The sequence below is a fragment of the Saccoglossus kowalevskii genome, chromosome 8 (assembly GCF_978046115.1).
Source record: "Saccoglossus kowalevskii chromosome 8, keSacKowa6.1, whole genome shotgun sequence".
NCBI lineage: Eukaryota > Metazoa > Hemichordata > Enteropneusta > Harrimaniidae > Saccoglossus > Saccoglossus kowalevskii.
Genome location: NC_140648.1, coordinates 15,007,374 through 15,030,120, shown reverse-complemented (window position 1 = coordinate 15,030,120; position 22,747 = coordinate 15,007,374). Strand labels below are relative to the sequence as shown.

The 22,747-nt window shown below is 35.2% G+C and overlaps 1 protein-coding gene across 1 annotated transcript; it reads right to left on the bottom strand.

Moving 5' to 3' along the window:
* Window positions 1-232: 232 nt before the first annotated feature.
* On the bottom strand, window positions 233-12,928 carry LOC100376681 (ketimine reductase mu-crystallin-like). Its single transcript, XM_002737808.4, has 8 exons — window positions 12,820-12,928; window positions 9,686-9,854; window positions 9,221-9,371; window positions 8,938-9,000; window positions 5,443-5,544; window positions 3,665-3,842; window positions 2,511-2,717; window positions 233-844 (listed from the first exon to the last, which is right to left on the bottom strand). Exons 2-8 carry the CDS (start codon window positions 9,850-9,852, stop codon window positions 780-782), a joined length of 933 nt encoding a protein of 310 aa, XP_002737854.1. The 5' UTR covers window positions 9,853-9,854; window positions 12,820-12,928; the 3' UTR covers window positions 233-779.
* Between the last annotated feature and the right edge of the window lie 9,819 nt (window positions 12,929-22,747).

The window sequence follows — 22,747 nt, the reverse complement described above, 5'->3', positions numbered from 1 at the left end:
GAGTGTGGGTGGATACATGTTTTCAACTCCACCAAAACTACAGCAGACTACAAATTACCTGCAACTGTGAGTTCTTTGCACCCTCCATTGTTGACAAATTTTACTACTATACTCGGTACTGTAATACATTTTGTACATTTCATTTTAATTAAAGACCTCTGAAATCAGAATTTCATTTATTGGCAGGGCTTAGATAATTTTTAAAATATAAAAGCTGAGGTTGAAAAGTGAATGCTTTTTTTTGTTTTTCTTTATTTTTTACCCACAAGCATTCCATGGAATTCAATAGTGATACATTTTTTTGTCGCATACTGATCCAACAATCACTGAAATCAAATATACTTGAATTTAAGGTATCATAACTTGATAATGTTTAATTAAACTGCAATTAAATTTTATTCCCAAATAGGATTGCAAATTAATTGATATTTTATATATATGAACTGTGATGTGCAAATCAATGTTTAGTGGTGCTGTACATATTATCTATATCTGGATAAACTGTATAATATTACCATTAATAAATGGACGATAGACCTAATTATAATTGAATGCCTTCAATATCCACAATTACTTTTGTTATACATGCAAAATTACAACATGACATGCCATGCCATGCCAGACAGAGGTCTTGCAAGAATGACAATTACAACATACGATAATATTAAAGAAAATCGGAATTATTTTTATTTGTGAATTAAATGTTGATTAGTAATTATAATTATACTTAGTTACATGTCTTGGTTAAAATAATATGCTGGATTGAAAAAATAATATTTCTATTGATTTTCCATATGTTTATCATATACTAATTTTGCTGAAACCGCATCTTCTATTGCTATACCTGTGAGAAATAAAAACAGAAAATCAACATCACATGTACAATCAAAGAAAGCTTAGAAAGAACTCCTGTGTGCTGAGAGTATTGAAGACATTCAATTAAATTAGCCTTCCAAACAAGAAGCTTGGCAACTAATATTTGTCTGCTTTTTAAGATGTACATTTACAACATAAAAACAATGTGATCCACAGGATTGAAATTTATAATTTAAAAAATACATTTGATTTTACATCTGTGGTTTCCTGTACCACAAGTTCAATTTAAATCTGATATTTTGAGATATCATAAATTGGTCAATAATAGTTAGATAATCAATATTCATGTTTTTCATTATCAATCACGTCTGTGGAAGTATATCAAACTAAATCCTTGCATTGTCTTAGAGAATTTATGTACCAAGTTTCATTAAAATTAGTACTTGAGATATCAGTGGAAAAGACAAAAATTGACTAATCATTATGCAAATTTGGTGATTAATATGCATGGATTTCAACCAAAACCTAATCGAATCTGCACACTAGCCCAGCCCATCTATGCTGCAGAACTCCCAATGTGAGCTTCGCACATGGGATTAAAAAATTAAGAGTACTGTAAAAAGCATATAAATTTGAATTAATAGCGCCCACAGAGATGAAATTTATTTAGCATCACAGTTAAATATTTTATCTTTCACTTCCTCTCAAAATGTTGTCTTTTTATAGCAGAGTGTGAAAAGTTAATGGTGCAATAATATCATGAGTTTGTATGATGTTACTTAGATATAATTGATTCTATAAAATTTTAAATAATTATATAAATAAAAAAAAGTAACGAAGTGTATACAGACTGCACGCATTGTACTATTTATGAAACAATGACAACTAAAAACATCCTATATAGTACTTTATAATAAATAGTGTCTTTTTGTATAATTTTGGAAGTTCTCTCCTATAATGCATTGCATAGATGACATGCTCAGTAGTGAAACAAGCAGCCTCTCGACTGAGATAGCTCCGCTGTTATCAATGCACATTTTAATTAAAGAATTGAAGATATCACAAAATGAACAAATCGGAGAGAGGTTCACCTGTAGTACCTATAAATATAATATCAAAGCAATCAGACTTGCAGTTTTTAAAAATAAGTCGAAAATACAACTTTTTACCAAAAATGACAAAAATATTCACCAAAATTAGAGAATTAAAGATATCATCACGAATTGAAAAAATCCAAGAAAGGTCTACCCAAGGTACATATACATCAAATATCAAAGCAATCAGGCTTTTAGTTTTCAAAAAGAAGTACAACAAGCGACCTTGGAGTTGAAAGAGATCCACTGTAATTGTTTGTGACCTAAAATTCAACATTTTTGAAAAACAATGGCCCTGGTATAGTTCAAAACTTTCACAAAAATAGAGATGTCTTCACGAAATGAACAAATTTGAAAAAGGACCAGTCCATGTGTCTACATGATGAATCTCAAAGCAAACAGACAGACGACTGGTCACATCAACCCATGAGCTCCATTTGCCATCTTTGATGACCTACAAAGTAAAAAGTTGACGCAGACGATGGACAATCACTCATATTATAAGCTTCGCCAGACAAACTCAACAAAGAAGCTTAAAAAAGTTCTCTCCCATATTATAAAAAATTTATAATAATATACCCTGGGAAAAAAAAAACACACCTAAAGATTTGAACACAGTAGTTTTCTCTCTTTGTGCTTCCTTCGTTCCATTTACTAAATCACCGATTTCAGCAAAGATTTCAGCTTTAGAAATGATGACATCACCAGACTCCTTCATCGCAGCTTCTCTACTGTCTACGTGCACCACAGATTTCTGCATCAGTTCAGATGATAACTCTTGCCATTTTATATTAACTGCTCCAACCGCTGTGAAAGAAACACGAATAGAAGATGAATTTAAATCATATCTAAAGTGTTTATTTATACAAAAATTGAATGCACTGTGTAACCACTTTTATTTTTAGTTTCTGAGATAAACGCTTCATATGGAGTTTATACATGTGATTCAATGTGAATATGAGTGATGACCCGTTCAATTTTACTGATTTTTAGAAACTCTAGATAATGTAACAATATGTTCTATTTAGTAACTTTAGATAAAAAGTTTTATTGGTTTTTCCTATGCGAATACATTGTGATAAAATTCTCACTTGAGAACTCTTGTGTATCCACGTGAAACTCACCCACATTGAGAAAATTGTAGTGATCAAGCTAACTACTCCCTATATGTAGTAGAGTTCTTCATATGCAAGGATTAGTTGCAATATTGGAAATTAACAGTATCACAGTAAAATCATTTTTTTGTTGATAACTCTTAAATTTCACGAGATCTGAGAATTATTCCCCATTCATTATGCTTTTAAGATAGGGCCAAAAAAAAAATTGTTTTGTTGCCCTCGGCGACCGACCGAAAAATATGAAATATCGAGTTGCGTTTATTTTTTTTAATAGGCCAAAATATTAAAAACTCACCATTTTAAGCAGTAAAAAAATTTTTCCTCTAAAAATTAAAGATCCCGGACCGTTGTTTGATCCCCAGAGTTGATCTGTATTTCTCTGACATGTTCTGAATACTATGAAGTCCATATACCTTGGCAATTTACAAAAGTTTTCACAAATTTAAAAAAAAAAAAATCCGACGACCTACCCAATTTTTCAACTTAAGGGCAACATAAGTTTTGTTTTTTTTGGCCTAGACTTGGTGATTGTATATGAATCTCACAAAGTAAAGGTGATTTATTCTAGAATTCATTGTCATAAAATCAAACCAAATAATATTCAATGTGCTATACTGAAATACTGAAGATTTTTACCGTTTATATGAGCCCCTGGTTTGACCCATTCCCATTCAACAATCGGTTGTTTTGCAAAAGTTGCTGTTACTATGACATCAGCACCCCTAACAGCTTCTTCTGCAGTTTCGCAAACTTTCGATTTCAGCTGAGACGAGAATGCTTGTGCATTTTTTAAGGTTGGGCTCCAAACCCGCACCTGCAAGAAAATATTATAATTAAACCACTTATCAAAAGCAAATCGGTAATATTATGGTCTGAAATGCTAATTCAACTATTTAAATTAGATTTATTCACTCATGCGCAAATGCACAGAGGAGAATCTTTGAGTTTACTCAGTCTGTTTGCAAGTTCTACTGATATCTCTAGAACTGATCAACAGATTTCAATGAAACATTGGTATATATATATATATATATATATGTATGATAATCATTATGTCATCGTGTGATTGGATATTCAGTATGGTATTACAAATGCAAACATCTCCCAATCACTTGATTATCATCATCTTCGCCAGCCAAAGTTCATTCACCATTATACCTTGGCAGAACTCCTACTATAAACTTGTATTCAATGTTGAAGAAATCAAACAACTATCTATGCTCTGGTGCATTTCCATGGTGAATGAAACACAAAATCATATGTTATGACTGTTTCCATGGGAATAATGGGATTAAGATATGACCTGATATAAGACAGCAAAATCCATTGGTTTACATTTGAAATTAATGTAAGTTGTTACAGGACATGCTGATTGATGAACCCAGCCCCTCGGCACACCCCCATCAAATGGAAACTATTTCGAATAATGCAATTAATTAATTTATTTATTTATTATTTATTTATTTATGTTATTTATCCAATATAATTGAGGGCAACATAGCTTTCCCAATTATGCACAGGCGAATGAAACTATGAATTAATTTTATTATGAATATTAAAAGGAAATGTAATGTCCAGTAAGTAGATCAAGTCTTGTGATGTGTTATGGGAAATCAAATGTAAAGTTATGAGTTTTAGTAGGTTAATCTATGATGTGATATAAGACAGCAAAATTCATTGGTTTACATTTGAAATTAATACAAGTTGTTACAAGACATGTTGATTGATGGATTCCGCTCCTTGGCACACCCCCATAAAATAGAAACTATTTCTATGGATGCAATTAATTGATTAATTAATCATTCATTTATTAAAGTGACTGAATATCAACAGCGCCACCTAGTGTCACAAATATTTATGGTAAATTTGTATTTTTGAATACTTCTGCTCAAAGACACAATGGAAAACTGCGAAAAGCCTGATGGAGTACAGGTAAATCTCATATCATTGATTAGAGTCGTGTATGTTGAGTTTAATAATTATTATTATACATCTGTCACCGTAACGCCACTGTAAGTTACAGTAGGCCGTAATTTTGCAGTATTTTACAGGGTATTTTCATCCTACCATACAAGGAAGTGCAAATTCCAAATATGGAATGATTACGCGCGTAAGCATCTTCTAATAATAAAAACATGGCTGCCACCAGGGTTTGACTGTATTTAACACAAGGAAGTTTGGATTTCGGCATTCCCATGATGTATCCTTGGAAAGAAAAGATGTATAATAATAAAGGTTGTTACGACAATACGTCAAAGTATGCACTCAGACAGTACAATGCGGATCAATCTCTGCTGCGTGTTGGTCGATACTCCAGCTGTACTGTCTTCGTTCATATTTTGAGGTATTCTCGTAATCACCTCATATTATTAGAATTTAAATTAATAATGTAAACACCATGAATAGCACTGTACCTCTTCAAAATTGCAAATATGATGCAGTGATTTGTAGTGACTTCGTGCCTGTTCACCAGAACCAAGTATGCACAGAATTTTTGAGTTCTCGGAAGCCAAATACTGCAAAATAAATGTGTTAATTATACTCTAAGCGACATACTATATACATATTTTAATTTACAGTAAGGCCACACCGACTTAATTTTATGTATGACATCCGCGTGCACATTAGTTTTCGCCTGTTCTAAAAAAAAAAAAAAAAAACAACGATGTCGAGTCTCCACAGAGAACGGTTTTCTCTTCGGAACTTGCCGACTCGTATTTTCGCAAAGCGCGGGCTTATCGTAAAAGATCTTCTGCTCATGCGTATTGTGTTGCCGAGAATTCCAACATGGCGACCACGCCACCAAAATATGTGAGCATAAAAGTTCAGAGAAAAACTCAGGGATTGTAGTAGACTGGTACGCAATTGACATCGGCCAAAGAGATGTGACGTTTACACAGCTATACGAGAGATTGGTAGCGGCAAGCGAGTTTTGCCCAGACAACTTTAAGGACATATTGTACAGAGTGGCTGACCCACGTTTCTTCTGCAATGATGAGAGAAATGGGAGAGGAGTGGAGGTGTATGGTGGCCTAGCAAGGACATTTCTGTATCATTGCAATGTTTTGTTAGTTATTGTCATTCATATACATTGCGCCTTGACTTGTACTGAAAATGGCGTTCATGCTGTACCTTGAATGCAGTGTTTCTGACTGAAGGTACTTCATTATGACTACATGTACTACATGTACAGTACGAGATGTGTACATCAACATGTGCCTCCTACAAATAAAGACTTCTTGTTGATTTTTTTGATACACTGTGTTCTGTGGTTCAATTTGTTATACCAGCTCCGTAGTCCTGTGGTTTTAGCAGCATTTTTTTTTTGGCAAGATTTTTTTTTTTCACCCTCTCGCATTAGTTTTGAGGTTGCCAGAGGATGTCATTCATAAAATTAAATCAATGTGGCCTAACACACCTCAGACTACATCTGACCAACTCCCTTTGCAAATCACTTTTGGCAGCCTTTCCCTGAGGAGATTTGTCAATCAATTAGAATGGGAGTTACTAAACAAAGTTATGTCATTCTAGAAAGAGACCTGATTAGTTTCAATTCATGCGATACTTTAGTTGCAGTTAGATACTAGGGGTATGTAGACCAGTGGCCATATGCTTATAATTTATGTATTAATTTAAGTATGTGATCACAGCTTTTACTTATTAGATTTGTATCAGATTAAAATACAAGAAACAAGTCATTGTCAATGACACGTCCCCGTTCCGTTCATATTTGAGTGTCAGAGGAGTTTGAGGTGAAGGTGGGTGTGCATCAAGGCTCTGTACTATCACCATTGATATTTGCAGTTGTCATTGATGTAGTTACAGAGAGTGTAAGAGAAGGGCTGATGAGAGAGATGTTGTATGCTGATGACTTGGTCTTGATGGATGACACAATGGAGGGATTGAGGGAGAAGTTTGTGAAATGGAAAAAAGCATTTGAGAGTAAGGGTTTGAAGGTAAATCTGGGAAAGACAAAAGTGATGGTCAGTGGGACAAAGGAGGAAGCTTTGGTGAGTAAGGTTGACCCATGTGGCATGTGTGGAAAGAGGGTAAAGGTAAATTCAGTGCGGTGTGTGAAATGTGGGAAGTGGATACATGGGAGATGTGCAAAGATAAAGAGGGTGACCCAAAGATTGGCAAGGGATTTTGCGTGTGGAAGATGTAAGAATGGAGCTGGAAGGGTGGTGGAACAGGAAGAAAAGTTGTGTGATGAGATTGAGACAGTGAAGGAGTTTACATACCTGGGGGACAAGGTAAGTGTGGGTGGTGGGTGTGAGGCGACTGTGACAGCTAGAGCAAGGTTTGCTTGGGTGAAGTTTAGGGAATGTGGAGAGTTACTATATGGGAAGAGATTTCCCTTGGAGATGAAAGGAATAGTTTATAAGAGTTGTGTGAGATCAGCATTGCTGTATGGGAGCGAGACATGGTGTTTGAGTGAAAATGAGTTGGGTACTTTAAGGAGAACAGAGAGAGCGATGGTGAGAGTGATGTGTGGGGTGAAGTTGATGGACAGAAAGAAAACTGAGGACTTGATGCAGATGTTGGGTTTGAAGGAAGCGGTAGATCGGTTGGCGAAGGCAAATGGGGTACGTTGGTACGGGCATGTGCTGAGGAGGGAGGATGGGCATGTATTAAGAAGGGCCCTTGATTTAGAGGTGAGCGGTCCAAGGAAAAGGGGAAGGCCAAAGAAGACGTGGAAGATGCAAGTAGAGGAGGAGAGTGGGAAGGTTGGGATGAGGATGAGGGATGCTTTAAATCGTGCAAAGTGGAGGGAGGGGGTAAGAGCGATTGCCACTAGTTTAAGGTGAATCCGGCCACCCTCGTCTTCGGGGACCAAACCGGATTTAAAACTCTGGACTACTACTACTATATACATTCAAAGCAGATCATGACCGAAATCTCAGACCACTTTCAGTGGTCTGATCCGAAATGCACCTGCATATGTACAACACAATGTACTAAATCTGAACAAAATCCATCCATGCATGACTGAGATCCGGTTCCGGAATTGTGAAAATACGTGATTTTGATGCATTTTCGGCCTTAAAATGGCCATCATTCAGCTATTGTTAAGCGGATCATGAAACAAATGCACATATCTATTTGTGACATGATGTACCATGTGTGTGTGAAGTTTGAACTTGATCAATCCAGACATATTTCGGATACGAATCCAGAACTGAATTCTTTAAAACAAAATGGCTGCCAGTCGGCCATTTTGAACTTGATCCGGAAAAAAAAAATGACGTGCATCAAGGTCCTATTATGTTTAATGTATGTACCAAATTTGAACAAAATCCGTCTATGCATAACTGAGATCTGGGTCCGGAATTGTGAAAATGTGCGATTTCAATGCATTTTCGGCCTTAAAGCGGCCGCCATTTGGCTATCGCTAATGAGATCATGAAAAAATGCATGTGCATATGTCCCATATAATATATGATCTATGAGTGAAGTTTGAACTTAATCGGTCCATGCATGTTCGAGATACAGGTGATCACGGACGCACGGACGCACACAGGACAAAACACAAGTCCCTGTTTTCGGACTACGTACGAACAGGGACTAACAAAATGTGCATGTAATATATATTGACATTTGGCATGACATTCATACAATAAGTTTATTACACAAAATTTTAATGTACACTTCAATATTATACATCTGACACCCAAAGCAATAGAATTCTTTCATCCATAAAATATACATCACATTCAAACACTTTTGAATGATTGTATAATAATAAGTTTATCACGAGAATACTGCAAAGAATGCAGTCAGGCAGTATGGAATGCACCGATTCCTGTTATGCATTAGTGGTTACAATTGTCATACTGCCTTGATGCATACTTTGCTGTATTCTCATAATAACCTTGTAATATTAAGAAACCTTCTGATATTCCACCCACCTTTGTTGCCACTGCTGATGCAGCTGCAGTTCTCATGCTGGTTATTACTTCACCATCCAGTATCTAAACAAAATCATACAGCTGGTGTACATGTGGTAATATAATACACGTAACTAATATACCAATATTTACTATAGGGGTGGCCATCTTGAATCCTTCCCAGACATTAATATAATATTTATCTTTTTAACCTGAGAAATTTTCCGAATATGTCCATTAGTGGTCTGGACATTTTCACTGTATATCATTTCCTGAACATAATTTAAAGGGCATATCAACTCACCGATTTCAATTCACCTGTAGAAGGTTCGAATAGTATTATTGCAGCCATATGGGTTGGTAGGCCAGTGCCTGCATTCTTTGGATAAAATGTTACCAATTTTGTGGCCAATGCTGCATCATTTTCACTGTAAGCAGGCATTGCACCAAAAAAACTGGGGAAAAATAATTCATAAATATAATTTAATACCAAACTTGTATTTCCAAAAATAAAAAAGCTGTCATGATTTGGGGTTAGGTAAGGACAAGTCAGTTTTAAAAGCCCACCCCATAATTCAAAATGGTTCATCCCTTATTTGCTTAATCTGAATCCCATCCTTCTGATTGGTCAATAATTACCATGTTTATTTGAAAAATCAAGGCCATTTCACAATGCAAGAGACATAATATCCTTGATAAACTCTTTTTTGAAGGATACTAAGTTCTATAATCTCCAATTTTAACAATTTGAGATAAAAATAGTTCCTACCCGCCATGTTTTTCAACTGGTATAATGCTCCTAACAGGCTGTACTACACCACCGTCCTCTCCTTTAGAAAAATCTCCCATTGCCTTCTCTATAATTGGTATCAAGTCAGTCATCTTTAGTATTCGCTTCACATCATCAGCTTCTATGTACTTTGGTAACCGACTCATGGCTTGAGACCAATAAAATATGGGGAAAATAATAATTAACAATAATATACAGGTACACACAGGCTATGATTTACACAGTGGTCAGGCATTAGTTTGGGGGGGGGGGGTTCGAGGGGTTCGAACGAACCCCCTAAATTTTGGAAGTGAATCGTAGATTACATCGTAGATTAGAACATAATAAAACGAACAGTATTAGTAAAAATATTTATCATCATTTAAATCACTTGACTAACTAACAGACTCAGCCGAAATTGCATAGTAATGAGCATTTTGGTGGAAACAAGCTTCAAATGTCAATCGTGAAGTTACGCCGTCTCAGCTCAACAGCGGCAGCAAATAAAAAGTTGTTATAAATAGGCAAGCTTTTATTCGGTGATTCCGCGATGGTGTAAAGATCGCGTTCAAGCAGCTGATGTTAAATATTGAAACAATAATGTTATGGTAGTCTTGTGCTAATGTTCACTCAGTTAGTAAACTGTGGGGATCGAACGGGATTGACACGACAACACAACACTGTACTTTCCTAGTTTGGTTCATTAGTTTTGTATTCTTCAAGTTAATGATGGCATATATATGGTTTTGTTCTAAGTGTATCAGCCAAATATTGTTATCTTATTGTATTAGTACGTGTAGCCTCTGTTATTTGACAATAGTGTACAGCTACGGGTTGAACATATCAATAAAATAATGCCGAAGATTTATCATCACGAGTTGTACAGGTCTAAGAGCTTCTTGCAGCCAACAATTTACCCCCACAGTGTTGCTTCAGCACTGACACTATGCGATGAATCATATTTTTCAAATATATATTTTTTTTATGTCTTGGAAAATTTACTATATTTTTAGTGGGTTCATAAAATGAGATGTAGTCATTGAAGTCTATTGAGACCACTGCCACTATATGCATATTATTTTACCGCCATATAAAAACAAATTTACAGTGAACCAAAAGATTTACATACTGTAAGAAACTTGGTAGTATGCCATTGGTTAGTGCATTTAATTTGTTTGATGCAATCATTGTGCCTGTTATTTCTTATGGTAGCGATATGGGGGTACGAAAATTCGGAAATCGAGAGGGTACAGACAACATTTTGCAGATATCTACTTGGCGTTAATAGTTGTACGAACAATGTCGCAATGTTGGACGAATGTGAAAGGCTGCAATTATGCTGTAGTTATTTCAAACGTTGTATCTATCTCATATTGGTTAAAATTACTTGAAGTAAAAAATAGCTGGAACCCCAAAACATGTTATATCATGCTTAAACGATTAGACAAGACCGGCAGACTTACTTGGGAAACCCACATAAAAATCTCCTGTTCAAATATGGTTTCGGCATTGTCTGGTTTGAAAAACAAGTTGGAGATACTGCAACTTCTTAGAGATATTTACTCAAAGAATAAACAAATGTTGTCAGCAAGAATGGCATGTCTCAATTTCACAATCCTCCAGGCTTTGTACTTTCGAAAAAATCAAAGCAGTATTATAACCTGGGAGATTTATTGGCAAGCAATTATAGACTAAAATATATACTGACGAGTTTTCGCTGTTTTGGCCATAAACATAATGTTGAATTAGGCAGACACACAACAATACAGTTAGAATAATAAATTTTTAGTTTTTGCAGTGATACTTTTGAATTTAGCATGGTAGAAAATTAAATTCACTTTGTTTTTATATGTCCATTTTCAATGATCTAAGGGATAATCTTTTGTCAATAACTCTATGCAATTATGCAAATACTGACAGTCTGGGCTTACTTCGTCGCAACACAAACTGTCAAGCCATATATCAACGAGCTCTGTATCTTTTAACAGTTTTCAAGCGACGAGAATCAGATGAATATGAATCCAGCTTAACTTTAATAGTACCATATGTTTACATGGATGTTGTATTGTTTTTAAAATGTGCTATGCACTTTTCTACGCATTACATTTTGTACGATGGGCTGAGGTCCTGTACAGAAATAAAATTACATAATAATAAATTGACTAATACTAAAATGAATAACTGTAGACAGATTTCGATTTCATTTTTATGTGCGCTAACATCTGCAAAGAGCGAAAAAACTCGTGAGTAGCATTCTATTTTAAAATGATTAGAAAATAATGCTAAGATACGTACAGTCTTGTCTTTTTTGTGTACAACATTTTGTCGTAGTGGATCTAGGGTGTGGGTGTATTTGTCTGTGGGTGGGGAATGGCCCAAAAATAGTACAAAGATGTTATGTGAAATAACTTATCAACGTAACACAAAGTAAACCAATTGAATTTAAAACCGAGAATACAAAAATGTCTGTAACAGAGCTCAAAGACACTTTTTGAATATTTTAAAATTCACACGTTTTACGTCAAAAATATTAGTGTTGTTTTCGAACCCCCTATTCAAAAGTGCTGGCTATGGGCCTGGTGGTTCTATCATTTTATGAAAAATATTTCTGAAAGCATGTTATGAAAGCTTTCAAAGCAATTTTGTATTGTATTTACTTTTATAGATAACGACTTATCATATCTCAAATTCATATTTTTTTCTCGGAAAATGTTATAAGTCATTATTTTGTGGCCATAGCAACTAGTGCAGTGTTTTTATTGGGATCTTTGAACTTTAGTATGGCTCTTTTGCGATAATTTCATAAAGCGCCCCCAAGCGGGCAATTCAGTTATTCTGTTAATAAATAACATAAACACAGGAAGCAGGTCAAAAGAGGTCAAACAGCTGGTCTGTGAATTGAAGAGTGTGCATTTGACGCAACATAATTTGTCGTGATTATAGTACATGACAGGAAAAGATTATATGTACACACCCTCTTCCCATTACTCCCTCCAGGTAACTCAAGAAATCTAAAATGTGACTTTCGACCATTTCAATGCACAATATTTGCACGATGTCAAATGAACCTAATTACAACTAGTAACGATAATTTTCTCCATGTAAGACAATATCATTCATGTGCATGTACATACCGAATTTCTCTCTCGGTGGGTCAGTCTCAGCCCAGTTCCAGATTTCACTGCGTATACAAATCGTATGCACCAACACAGTTCCCCAGATCCCGTTCCACGCCACCTTCCGATTGCGCTTGAGGGCGCTATCAAAAACCAACACAGTCAGTAGCCCTCTATGGATGATGTTGTAGATACACATAGACCCAAATATAACAACACGTACAATTTCATTTCATAAAATATGTAAAATATCTTTAAATTATAAAGTACAATTTTCCAGCCAAGTGTTTCAGCATATTAAAGGTTTTTCGATAGGACCCGTACGAATGACAGAGGAAACAAATTTAATACTGCATAGTATAGTATATGTACAGTATAAAAATGACGTAATATATAGTCTGAAAATGAACGACTGCACACTTATTTCGGGAAATGAAAAAATGGTCAAATTAATAAAAAACAACAGATCATAAGCATCTTAAAATTCAACATAATGTATGCGTACTGTACGTTCACGTTGAATATAAACGGTATCAAAATTAAAGAGCCTTCAGAGCGAAACTGTACAATGTTATACGGGCGAATTTTAGGGGTCGCGACCTTTTGACCAATAACACGATCTACGCACTATATGGTTGGTATTATTATACAATTGTGACTTTGTTTCTTGCTTAATGCCATGGTGATGTTAACTCCATGAACCCATTCCCTTCAATTTACAATTCAAACTCAAGTTGAAGTTGTTTCAAATCACGCCTTGCATACTTTGCTCGTTAATAACTATTTGGATTCAACTGCCATTGAAATCACAGTGTGCTGACATATATAATATATGTCGTAACACAAAATGAAATAATCTTTTATCGTTGTACCACCACAACAGACAAAATATTTCAAAATATTTGGCCAATTTCCTAAAAATATATATTTTGTATAACAACACGGCATGTTGTTTAACGTTGACTGATACTGCAATGAATAGATGCATTCTAATTTACACATTATCATTAGGCTGTCATGTTTGTTTCACAGTAAGTGTCTAGGTGATGCTTAATACAGAAACAGGGCAAATACAATTATAATAACTAGGTCGTAATTAAGACATTTTATTTTACGCTAAAACGCCTGTAACCATAGGCTGTGATGTGCCCAGAGACACATGGTGGGATTTTTGAGTGACATACCGAAAAAGCAAAAGCCACAACCTTGTTATTTTGACAGAAGTGCCCCCTGGATATTAAAGCAAAATATATATTTTTCAATTGTAATATGAGAATAATGAAAATAAAATATTAAAGTATAAATTTAATTTTCAATTCGGTCTTATAATATTGAACTTATGTAAGTGTAATTCAAGACAGTCTAGCAGGCAAATATATTATTTATCAATTTATGTGTGAATGATATTTTTTGATTTGCCCTACCGGTAATATAGATGTACACGTATTGGATAGAATGAAAACCACCAACTACTTGGTGTTATTACTTTGATAATAGAATTGCTCTTATCCAAGAAAACACACGTAATTACAATGCATGTTTAAACAACTACAGATTTGATAACGTTGGGGGCGCTATATATCGATGTCTTGGCATAAAAATGCCATTTCAGTACAAATGTACTTGTTTTGTGAAGTACTACAGAGGCGTATATTGCACGTAAATAGGTAGACTGGTGATTGCATATTGTGATGCCAATGTATGTCATTGGAAATTAAATTGAGCTAAAATCCAGCTTTTACGCCATTAGTTACAACATTAGTCATTCCCATACTTTCTTACCTGACAAAAAGGGGCTTCAAATTGTACAAAGTCTTTGATATAAATATTAATATTAACAAAAACTTCCCTCCAAGAATATACCTATATGCAATTACGACATACGTTCGATCTGTTTCATTAAAATCCTCACTACAAATCAATATACGTTTTCATCATATATTAAGACATCACTATTGGAGACACAAAAGTAAATATACAAGTTTTCATTCAACACGATTGAGGATAATATTACAAAGTAATCGCTCCTTTACAAAATGGCAAATACAAAGAGTCTCTTCTAAGTTTCTGACCAGTGACAATTTTGCACCAGTTACAACATTTTAATTTGCGGGGATGAATATGTATTCACAGTAGTTATGTGATTAACTTCACCAAAATTCTATACTTATCTAACAACTGTTGAGTTACCATTCAATTCAATGGTTTATCTGGTTTGCGGACCAGCACTTTCATTCATACGCCCGTGAACAACGAATACAGTGCTCATGTGTCTTTAAAGATCGTTTTACAAGAGGAAATTCTTGTGTAAACGCACCTAGCAATGTAAAGCATCGTTGTACAGTATTGGATGCGGTGAGTCTATATTATAATTATATGGATTAATCATTGCAATCTTTGGATATTGTGTTGAATTTAAATGACATTGAGTAGTATTTGAATACAAACAAATATTGATTGTTCTATTTACCAACAAAACTTACATTACATGTGCTCTTACTGGAGAAGAAAGATTAAATGTCTCATACAAGAAACAACAACAAACAGAATTTGCATAGCATTATAGAAAAAATATGTAGAATAAATATAAATATTGTATACAATTCTAAATAGTTTAATAAAATATTGGTATATATATTTTTCCATATATGTATAGATCAATTTTTTTATTTGATTTTTTTATATGTGGACATATATCCTATTACAATAGTACAGGATTCTATTGATAAACAATTTATAAGACTGTATATATTCCATGGTTACCATTATTTCTGTAGTAATATACGATAAAAAATAAAGCAAAATAATTTATTAATTTAATATAAATTTCTGTGGAGTTCCATTGAATTCTAGAAAAAATTATAAGGCCATTTTCATGAAGTTGTGCCCGATTGTGGTCAAACGTTGGCAGTGAGTTTCAATATCTAATTATATCCATACAGCTGCTGATGCGTCAAAACACCTCCTAAACCTTCAAACAATTTTGAATATAGTTCTCAATCATACAGTTCAAATAATATTATTGCATCAATGTGGACTGTAGTCAGTGAATTTAGCGACACGCTTCTATACTACCACTAATTGCAACAAAGTCATTTTACGGTAACAGGTCACAAATACCCCCTAAACAACATACTAAATCTACAAAATTTTAAGTTTGGGAAAGTTGCTAAATAAAAATATGTTATTTCTTGTATTTGTTTTAAGGCCAGGTTTTTTTTTCTGTCAGCAGTTATAAAACTATAAAACAGGTATTAATAGCTCCAATTTATTTGTGGCCCAGTATTATGAAAAGAATTTCTGCAATTAGTCGCAGGTCTAAAATGCAGCAAGATTAGTTCAATTAATTCTTGACTCAAAGTAATGAGGAACAATTTTTTTTCTGTTAAAATAATATGTGACTGTTTTCACAAAACCATTTGACAAACTAATAGTTTTAGATAATTGTATAATCATTGAAACAAACCCAACAATACTGACCCAAATACTGTCATAGTCGTATCTTGCTGATTAATATTCAAACTGCTAGGATATATCTCATTTACGTTGTGTGTGTGTGTGTGTTGTCATGAATTTGTTTTTGCGTATCTGTTGACCGACTTAATTAGCTGATTATTAGCTGAATTGCTGTGTTATGTCTGTCATCGTTTAGGCCTATTTGAAGTTTTGGACGGAACTTGGCTCAGTGATTTGGAACTAATTACCAGATAACTGTCGCGATTCTGACAGTTGGTATCCATAGTTATTAATGTAATTTATTAATTTAATATAAATTTCTGTGGAGTTCCATTGAATTCTAGAAAAAATTATAAGGCCATTTTCATGAAGTTGTGCCCGATTGTGGTCAAACGTTGGCAGTGAGTTTCAATATCTAATTATATCCATACAGCTGCGGATGCGTCAAAACACCTCCTAAACCTTCAAACAATTTTGAATATAGTTCTCAATCATACAGTTCAAATAATATTATTGCATCAATGTGGACTGTAGTCAGTGAATTTAGCGACACGCTTATATACTACCACTAATTGCAACAAAGTCATTTTACGGTAACAGGTCACAAATACCCCCTAAACAACATACTAAATCTACCAAATTTTAAGTTTGGGAAAGTTGCTAAATAAAAATATGTTATTTCTTGTATTTGTTTTAAGGCCAGGTTTTTTTTTCTGTCAGCAGTTATAAAACTATAAAACAGGTATTAATAGCTCCAATTTATTTGTGGCCCAGTATTATGAAAAGAATTTCTGCAATTAGTCGCAGGTCTAAAATGCAGCAAGATTAGTTCAATTAATTCTTGACTCAAAGTAATGAGGAACAATTTTTTTTCTGTTAAAATAATATGTGACTGTTTTCACAAAACCATTTGACAAACTAATAGTTTTAGATAATTGTATAATCATTGAAACAAACCCAACAATACTGACCCAAATACTGTCATAGTCGTATCTTGCTGATTAATATTCAAACTGCTAGGATATATCTCATTTGCGTTGTGTGTGTGTGTGTGTTGTCATGAATTTGTTTTTGCGTATCTGTTGACCGACTTAATTAGCTGATTATTAGCTGAATTGCTGTGTTATGTCTGTCATCGTTTAGGCCTATTTGAAGTTTTGGACGGAACTTGGCTCAGTGATTTGGAACTAATTACCAGATAACTGTCGCGATTCTGACAGTTGGTATCCATAGTTATTAATGTAGTGAACGATTAATCAAAAGATATGACGTATTCAGTGCTTAGTGTGATTGGCTTTATGATTGAAGGTTACGCCTTAGAGTCGTTTTACTGCTTTGTAATTGGTTAGAGTTTTGAAAATGAATAAAGAGAGTTTGAGTTGGTCTTGGGGAGCACAGCACGATAGACGCAGTAGAGAGGCAGTCCTGGAGAGTCGAGAAAGTCCTGGAGAGCCTTGGGGCGAGCCTTGACGCAGTCTAAGAGAGTCTTGGGTCAGCCTTGCGAGAGTCTTGGGGATTTTTTCCCCAGGGCGCCGTGTCTTATAGAGTGCTCGATTGACCGACTAAGACGAGAGCTGAAACGTATTTTGTTGTGTGTGTCTTACTTGACTGTAAAGTTAAAGTGACTTTCCCGATCCCGTACCTCAAGGGGACGAGATAGAGAGACGAGACGAGATTCCCCCCTGACAAGTGTGGAGAACCCCGTGGAGAAGATTTTACCCCTGATACGTGGTGGAGAATCCGGGCAGGTGTTTAACACACATTGACATCCTGTGAAGAGAAGTGAAATGGCGAAGAGGTGTGTCTTTCTTGCGAACCAAACTAACAGCTCCATGGCAGAGACAAAACCGCGCTTGACGACTAACACAGTTAACAGTATGGCACCGATGTACAACGCTGAAGAGATGAAGATTTCAGAACCCCTTATGAAGGACGAGTGCCGGATAGGACTGAATAATTAAGAATTGAGCGACATTAAAGATAAGAAGATGACAAAGAACGACCCGGAATAACGCGACAAGAGAAGACGCTTATAGACTTTGATTCGAACTTTAGCTATCTGTGTATTGTTTAGAGAACCGCTCGTTGGACACTGTAACTGACACTGTATAACTTAAGACGTTGAACTCTTTTCACAATCCTAACCCTATTGCTCAGTAATGTAATGTATTGCTGTTTTTCTTCTATTGTTTTTACCGTTTTTTTTGTGATGTCGAATTGTATGTTATGTAAGCGCCCAGATCTTTGTTTTGAAATGATATTTAGTGACGTGCGAGGTCCTTTATAACGAGTTAAGCGCGCCTCAGTGGACAAGTATTTGCAACACAGTGTTTTGAGTTTTGTGAATTTTTATGGTGTTTTAATGAGTTTATGAGTACGGATTATGATGGGGAAAGTAATGCCCTAATAAGTTTTTTAAGAGTTTTGAGATTTGTCGAGTACAGAGATATCGACGTTTTAAGAGTTGTTTTTGTTTATGTGTTGTTTCCGGAATACTTCTGACGCTTTTTTGAGTTGAGAGCACTTTGTAACGTTTTTTAATATCTTTTTGGGATGGGAGTTTGGTGCGCTTATATACGTATTGTTTGATATCGCAAGCTTTTGTTCATGATTGACAGGTTTATATGTAACTTAGTAGTTTCTATCGTTTTAGTCTTTTTCCCCGTCTTTTTGCCAGAGGAGTAATGTGTTATGAAAGCGACATTGTCTTTGCATTCTGTTACCACGCCATATGACTTTTGTTTAGATAAACGACTTGTGAGTTCAGTTGAAGTTTATAAGCGTATATGACAGGAGTTTGATTAATAGCTTTTTATTCATTGTTTATTAGTTACCGCATTGCAATGCTTTAACCGAGAGACGCATCCCTGGTAATCACGTGATCATGCTGTCGACTGCAGCGATTGGCTGATCGCTTGGTTACACCGCCACGCCTTAGTTTTTTTGACCTTTTGATATAGAGTTTGTAACCTTAGTAACGGAGACAGTGCAGCGAAGGGTTACCTCAGCGAACCGTTTTGAGAAAAGTGAGTCGATTGGTAGCCTTTCCCTTGTTTTTGATTTATAACCGTTGATATTTGAGACTTTATAACCATTGTATTTAGATTTTATAATCATTGTACTTAATTAGTGTGTTTTACTCTTTTTGATTTATTTCCTTTTTCTTAGTATTGTATTTAACCTGTATGACGATGAGTAGAGGACGGTATCTTTGATTTATGAACGTGTTATGTGAGGAGGCACAATCTCAGTTTGGGTGAAGGGATGTGTCATGAATTTGTTTTTGTGTATCTGTTGACCGACTTAATTAGCTGATTATTAGCTGAATTGCTGTGTTATGTCTGTCATCGTTTAGGCCTATTTGAAGTTTTGGACGGAACTTGGCTCAGTGATTTGGAACTAATTACCAGATAACCGTCGCGATTCTGACAGTTGGTATCCATAGTTATTAATGTAGTGAACGATTAATCAAAAGATATGACGTATTCAGTGCTTAGTGTGATTGGCTTTATGATTGAAGGTTACGCCTTAGAGTCTTTTTACTGCTTTGTAATTGGTTAGAGTTTTGAAAATGAATAAAGAGAGTTTGAGTTGGTCTTGGGGAGCACAGCACGATAGACACAGTAGAGAGGCAGTCCTGGAGAGTCGAGAGAGTCCTGGAGAGACTTGGGGCGAGCCTTGACGCAGTCTAAGAGAGTCTTGGGTCAGCCTTGCGAGAGTCTTGGGGATTTTTTCCCCAGGGCGCCGTGTCTTATAGAGTGCTCGATTGACCGACTAAGACGAGAGCTGAAACGTATTTCGTTGTGTGTGTCTTACTTGACTGTAAAGTTAAAGTGACTTTCCCGATCCTGTACCTCAAGGGGACGAGATAGAGAGACGAGACGAGATTCCCCCCTGACAAGTGTGGAGAACCCCGTGGAGAAGATTTTACCCCTGATAGTGTCACAACCTATCCTACGAGAGACACTGATTGGTATCATTGAAATACAAGCACATCTTATATTGTTATTTTTGACAGTAACTCGATATTTCTGACAGACTTGTACTCTTCATGGGTAGTTATTCTAAGTATGGGCACAATATCACTGACAACAACAGCAACAAAGTGAAAATTAGCGAATCGCCTGATAAACGTTTCTGAACACTCTATGGATAATATGAAATTAACTTTGTATGGTCATCTCTGATATCATTTAGTTTTTCTGTCAATAGCTTATGAGTATGGCATCATTTTGGGTTCAACGAGTGGTATTTGCTGATAACAGTGAATTACGAAAACTGACATGTATCTTATGTATATTGACGTCGTATTGGTGTTCGCGACATTGCATGATTTTATCAAAGACATTCAATTGATACTTAGGACTGAAAACAAAGCATTTATTTCAAAGCATGGCTGTTACAATGCCAATTGACACCAATCACCTGCAGACTTGTTTAGACTTTTCTGAACACACGGTGTTTAGCATCACACTTACTATGTTTTGTTGTTAGCTTATGAATATTACATTATTTTTGCTTCATTTATTAAGTATGTAAAATATGTGTAAATTAAGCCACTAACCACTAATACAATTTAAATTAATATGTGTTCCACATATAATAGAATAATAATAATAATGGAATGATGCGGTAAATCTAAACATGAAATGCAAAACGATAATTCAAACAGGTATATAACACCGTCATAGCGATACTAAATTATTTTGTTTATCGGTTGTCGAGGCGACGGCAGATAATCTACGATGACCGCGGAGCTAAAAATAAATCACTTGGCCAAACGCGGGAATAATAAGCATTATGATAATGTTCGTATTTGCTATGTTCAAATCTACTAAGTTCAAACTTTGGGTTTTGTAATAAGAGTAAACTGAATGGTGATGACAATTTAACGTTCATTATCATATTTTAGATTTAACTGCTCATATTTTAAATTTAAATGCTCGTATTTTAATGTGTTGGGAGTTTATTTTTGGTCCTAATTACACACCATAGTATGCAGAACCCCTTCCAGCGGTTATTTTAATCACCACGAAAGATATATAGTTTCGTGAGATTCTGACTATTTGAACACTGTTTCAAGAATGTGGTATAATCACAAACATAATTTTCATGTTCCATTGTCAACCAAGGCCATGTTTGTATGATTCGTTTTACTTTAGGAGGACTTCTAAATTTCAAGACTCTGTTGGATAAGATTCTTCATAACAATACACAACCCAAAACCCCGAGCTGCATACAATGTCATTGATAGGTTTTGGGTAGATTATACAGAGTAGGAATGCGAGTTTAAAATTATTGCGTTCACAAATTTATAATAAAACAATGCTTAACAATTGGTACAACTGGGATAAGGGAGCAATGTACCTAAGTTCGTCTCGTTGTGATTCTCAATTGTTTGTTTTTTTCCACCAAACAACTGAGTGGTTTCAGCTTCGAGTAAAAATCGAATGGGATAATTGATCTTCTAAATGAGCCAAGCTCAAATTATAAATCCGCACAATTTCGGAAAGAAAATCTTTCCAATGTCGACAATAACCTTTTTCAACATGCTTTTTGCTGACTGCATTCATCAAATCAATTTGAGGTAGTTTTAATGTCCAACAATTTACAGCCAATCAAGCACCGTGTGGGTGTCATTGACAATAACTTGTTCAGTACATTGTATGCCTAATATATTCCACGAGTATCACATAAAAGTTTATATGCACGCATTCTATCCATATGATTACTATTCATAAAGAAATGGTTTCAAACTGTTGATCTGAACTCCCTATCAAATGTCAATTTTTTAATGCGCTATCCTGGCGTCAACCAGACCCGGTCGAACACAATACCTGCGGACCTTAACCAAGGTTCCCCCAGAGTCGCATTCGTTAGTGAATGAATCTCGGTCAGTAGAATTTCCCTTCCCATTGAGTCTGTGGCACACTCACCCAGGATAGAGGTCGACCCTTTGATGTTCAGCCTAAGGTAGGATTTGAACTCGGGTCTACCGATCATGAGTCTGCTACCAGTGACCAGCTATTGTTATAATTCGATAATGTACGTCACACTGTAGTTATACGGCGCATCATGAATTGTTTTTGGTGGTAGGCATTTTGAGTTATGCAAAAATTACATACCATACACAATTCATAAACTAATACTGGAATGAATTTTCGCTGGAAAGATATTTCAGCTGTTTTGTATAAAGTTTATTTTATAGGTAAATGTTTTAGTTAAAGGTAAATTATAGAAAATTTATTCATCCCTTCAGAAAAATAACGAAAGTAAATTGCAAGTGAAATAAAGAACTTCGCCTGTATTTTAGCATAGACGTCTTAGTATCTATACTAACTTTGTATCTCATGAGTGTGGATACAAGCTTTCAACTCAACCAAAACTACAACGGACTTTACATTACCTGCGACGATGAGTTATGGCGCCTTCCGCTGTTGCCAAGTAAATCATGATTTGCAAAATTGATGTTTAGTTTAATGGTGACTGT